Here is a 4,676-nt window from a genome sequence, read left to right on the forward strand (position 1 = left end):
ATCTTCTAAATTTTGTTGGGAGCTGTTGTAATGTCTCGTGTGTGTGTGTGTGTGTGTGTGTGTGTGTGTGTGTGTGTTTGTACCTGCCTTCCTCAGTTTGTATATTCTCTTTTTTGGTTATTTGGCTAAGGATTTGCAAATCTTGTTTATCTTTTTGAAGAACTAATCTGATTTATACATTTCATTACTTTCTGACTTCAATTTTCTTTCTGTCCTCTGGTTTACAGTTTGGGTTTGTTCCTTTTTTTATATACCAGGAAAGAAAATGGCCTGAGAGCATCCTGTCACACTCACAGGTCACAGCAGCATGTAATATAAAGACGGAGGGGGGGATTCTGCCTTTGGGATTATGTCACTCCACTTCACAAGCTGATGTGTGTTTTATTTATCAGGTCCACACACACACACACACACACACACACACACACACACACACACACACACTTCCCAGTTTTCCTTCAAGTAAATTTGTAAGTCTATCATAGAGAGCAATGGATGGAAATCATTGTGTATAGAATCTCTGGAGATTTTAGATATGACATTGATCTTTCCCATTGGGTCATTCACACATATATGAGGGTGGCTGTAGCTGTGGCACCATCATTTGCCTCACTGATTCCTTTCCAAGACTGGTTCCTAAGTTGCATGACAGCAGCTCATTGCCCCTCTCCCTGCCCCATCTGCATCTCTCGGGAACCATAAACAAGTGGACAGTGGGGTGCAAGCTCATCTCTGCTGTACTCACTCCAAGAACTGCGTGTCCCCTTAGGTCATGTTTCTTGTGATATGCACGTGTGAGTGTGAAGCTCCATATGATCAGTGCTCGATTCTTCTTTCTCACATGCCTTGGGACAGCAACAACTCAGAAGGAGCTGGGGCAGTCTTTTATTGAGAAAAGTGTAAGCAATGCTACACAGTGGTGCATTTGGAAAGCAGTAGGGGAAATCAACAAGGAATTGGCCATTTAGGTGTGCAGGGTCTGTCTGCAGCATCCTGCTTTACTGATTTGCATTCTGAAGAGACATCATTCAGGGTTCAGATCCCTATCTGAGGAAAGGGGAGCTAAAGGAGAAGCTAGAGTAGAGGGCAATCAGCACAGTGCAGCCCAGCATAGATCCTCAGGGACTGTGACAGCTGAAGTTTGTCATGGTGATCTTGTTCTCCCAGGACACAGCGTTGACCTCGAAATTGCATATAGTTCTCTACAAAAGGGGAGAGTGAGGAACAATCAGTTTAGGTTACCGTGAAATGGAAAGGCTGAGATGTCAGGGTGGAGTGGGAATCCTGTTCAGTCCCAGTGTACTCAGACTGACTCTGCAGATTCCACTCATGATTTCTCTCATTGCCTCCAGTCCTTCAGATAGCACATGTCCCTCACTCTAGTGGCTCATGGGATTCTGCATCCTCCTTCCTTAGCATAACTCGGGAAGGAAGAGCTTGAAGATGAGGTACAGAATCCTCAAAGTCAGTCCAGAGAATAAGACTCAGGGTCTCTGGGTTTCTTCACCTCCAGACCCTGGACCAGCACTAAGAGGGTCATGAATGGAAGAATGAGGGGTATGAAAAACACTTCTGAAAATGACAGAGTGAAGGGAGCAGTGACAAGATGCATGCAGCTATCTCCAGAACCATAATACTTCAAAAACTAGCTCCATCCCTACAAAGACTAGGAGCATAAGGGGCAACATTGGAGCTTTTCACATAGAGGGCTATAGTCCCTGTGGTATCATCTGGGCAAGGGGTTCAGGCTGGGATTGTGTAAAGTTCCTCCTCTTCAGAACCTATACCTGAAGTTGACTCCATCATTTCAGCAGGCAGCATTTCTAAAAGAGGTAACACTCCAATTCCCAGGGAAAATTCACTGAACAATGGAATTAACAGTATAGAAAATATACCAACTCCTCTACCACTGGACATGAGCACATATTTGTATCATCATAAACTGACATCATATCATCCAAACACACCTATTCATGAACCATCATACCCCATAACAAATTCAGGCTTACAGAAACACACACACACACACACACACACACACACACACACACACACACACACATTCCTTCCTCATATACTTCAGAACTGCACAAAAACCATCCCAGATGCATGTGCACTCATAAACCTACAGGTTTGCACACACCCCTGCCTGCAGGATAACTTCTGCAGGCTTTAGTCCATGTTCATACCTCCTGCTTCTCTGGCTGTTCATTGAAGGGGCAATCAGCCAAATCAACAGACTGGCCTTTGGTACATGTGGTTCGTCCTAACTTTATTTTCAAGTAGAAGTTCTTTCCATACACAATCTATAGTGAAAAGAGCAAGATTACATACATTTCACTTGTCAAGTTCATAGGCATGCATTCAGCTTAGATTAGAGACTTAATGTGTTCATAGCTTCATCCATGAACTCCCAGAATTATCACAAACTAGCTACTTTTCAATAGGGGAGCACAGGCCTGAATTGCACCTCGTTTTCTTCTGATCAAGTGTTAGAGGGTACCTTGTGCTTCTGAGAAAGCAGTTATCAGAACATGGAAACCAGAGGCCAAGAAATGAGCCTTGCTTCAGTGGGCTCACGGAGTGAAGGCAAGTTCCAGGGAGACAGTGAGGGTTGATAACCACTTCCCAAGGTTGCTCTAAGAACAAGCAAAAGCTCTGGGTTGCACACAAGACCAACTCAACCCTGCTGACTGTGACTCTGGAGGCAATGATAGTGGTAAACTCTAGGAAGACCTCAGGTTGATGACTCACCTCCAATTGTATCCTCACCACAGCGCACATCCCATAGGATGCCTATTCCCTCCATTTGCAAGTAGTTATCAAGACTTGTTTCTTTACAGGGTAGGGAAATGTGGGTGTTTGCACATGAAGATGATTTAAGCCATAAGGAAAGTAGCCCAAACTGCCCTATCTTTTAGCATGATTGTCTATGATGATGTTCAAGTGACATCTTGAAAAATCTTCCATTTGTATGTAATTAGAGATGTGTTTTACCCTTTCCTTACACTAGATATCCCAGATGAAACTCGTCAGGAAGGTAAAGAATCAGGAGGTTAGGTACCTGGAAACAAAGCTCTAGTTCTTGCCTTGAAGAATCAGGAGCAAGGTTCTCAATGTTTCTCTTCCTGCATTCCTCTCCAGATGGTTCGATGGGATAATTGGTATTTAAAATATTTAAAAATCATTCATTGAGAGCTTTCAGTGAGATCTATTTTTCTTTTCCTGTAGTAATTTAGATACTATTTTACACTGACCACAAAGAATAGGTGGTAACAGTTATGGCAGATTATGACCCTGAATCTATGAGCCTCTGTGCTTTTGGACAGGTGGAACTGGGAAACAAAATGAGGCAATAGATAATTAAGCACAAATCTCTAGATGGATTTCTAGCTAATGTAGTGGAACAATTAATTCTAAACACAAGCATGGAAGGTTATGGGACTGAAGACTCTTGATTAGAATATGGTTTGAGCAGCAAGCAAACATCTATTCATGTTATGGTTAATTTTGTACCACCTACAATGATGATTATTGTCTCTTGGAGAGACACAGAAGTTGAGGCAATTTAGAAGAATAAGGGAGTGATAGGGGATGCCCGCAAACACTGTAATGGACAAACTTATCCCACTACCCTTGGCCAGGGACCCACCTGCTGACCGGCACTCATCACTTGTATTGGCTTGCTAACGTACGGGTCCTTGGTCAAATCATTGTAGGTTTCAACAGCAAAGTCCACCGCTTTCTGCACATCCACATCGTTCAGGTCAGCAGGCTCAATACCTCCAACTGCCTTCTGCTTGGCCTCAGTATTAGTACAGGTTACAGTACTTGCAGCTATGACCAGTGTCAAGGCTAGAGCAGCCAACGTGGACAATGAGAGGCTCTGGTTGCTGGCCATGGTTGATTAGAGTGGAGCTGCAGTGGAGCAGAGGAATAATAAATGCTCTTGGTGTGCTGCCTGGCTTTTTAACCTGCAGAGTCAATTGCCCAGGTCCTCCTCACTCCACCCGGACTGGCCCCAGCCCTAGATCCTCCTTTCCCCAGACTTACCCACCCCTCTTTGATTCTCCTTTTGTTCCACCTCTGGGATCTTCCCCCCCCACCCCAGTCTTGACACCTTCTCTTGTGTCTTTTCTTTTTCCACTGCCACTTATATCTTTTCCCTAATCTTCCTCCTTATGAGTCTTCCAGCTAAGATCTCCTATATCCATGTCACCTTTGTCTCCACAAATAACTCTTTACCCTTCCGGCATTGAAAAGCATGTGGTTTTGAGCTTAACTTCTTCTAAAGAGATAAAAAAAGTCAGCTATGCTCCCTGAGGTCTTTGTATGTCAGTGGTAGACATAATACCAATACCCGGAAATCCCCAGTTCAAGGATGTTATTTCAGAGGTTCCAGAGACCACCAGTGCCCTTTCCTGGGTAATTTCTTTGCCAAATGCATGGAATTAATCTTTATTTTGAAAAGAACAAATGATTCCCTCTACACAACTAACAGATATCAGTCAGAGCACTCAATAAATGAACTTTCTAGAATTTCTCCCTGGGCCTGGATCTCTGGAACTTAAAAAGATTCTGGAGACTAAGCCTTACATATGACATTATAGATGGCAGCTAGATACAGAAAGGACATGAACCTATATATAGTTTTACATTTTCTAGTAAACATTAAA

The 4,676-nt window shown here is 43.3% G+C and overlaps 1 protein-coding gene across 1 annotated transcript; it reads right to left on the reverse strand.

Moving 5' to 3' along the window:
* Positions 1 to 1,118: 1,118 nt before the first annotated feature.
* On the reverse strand, positions 1,119 to 3,901 carry LOC119815165 (cystatin 10-like). The gene is made up of 3 exons (XM_038331349.1): positions 3,653 to 3,901; positions 2,190 to 2,306; positions 1,119 to 1,202 (listed from the first exon to the last, which is right to left on the reverse strand). The coding sequence occupies exons 1-3, from the start codon at positions 3,899 to 3,901 to the stop codon at positions 1,119 to 1,121; spliced, it is 450 nt and encodes a 149-aa protein (XP_038187277.1).
* Between the last annotated feature and the right edge of the window lie 775 nt (positions 3,902 to 4,676).

This window comes from Arvicola amphibius, chromosome 5 (genome assembly GCF_903992535.2).
Source record: "Arvicola amphibius chromosome 5, mArvAmp1.2, whole genome shotgun sequence".
NCBI lineage: Eukaryota > Metazoa > Chordata > Mammalia > Rodentia > Cricetidae > Arvicola > Arvicola amphibius.

Excerpts from the sequence above, each read along its gene's own strand:
- LOC119815165 (XM_038331349.1), bottom strand. The coding sequence starts at position 3,901 with ATGGCCAGCAACCAGAGCCTCTCATTGTCCACGTTGGCTGCTCTAGCC. Across the intron at positions 2,307-3,652 it reads TGATGAGTGCCGGTCAGCAG|ATTGTGTATGGAAAGAACTT; the intron begins GTGGGTCCCTGG and ends TTTTCACTATAG. Across the intron at positions 1,203-2,189 it reads AACAGCCAGAGAAGCAGGAG|AGAACTATATGCAATTTCGA; the intron begins GTATGAACATGG and ends CCCCTTTTGTAG.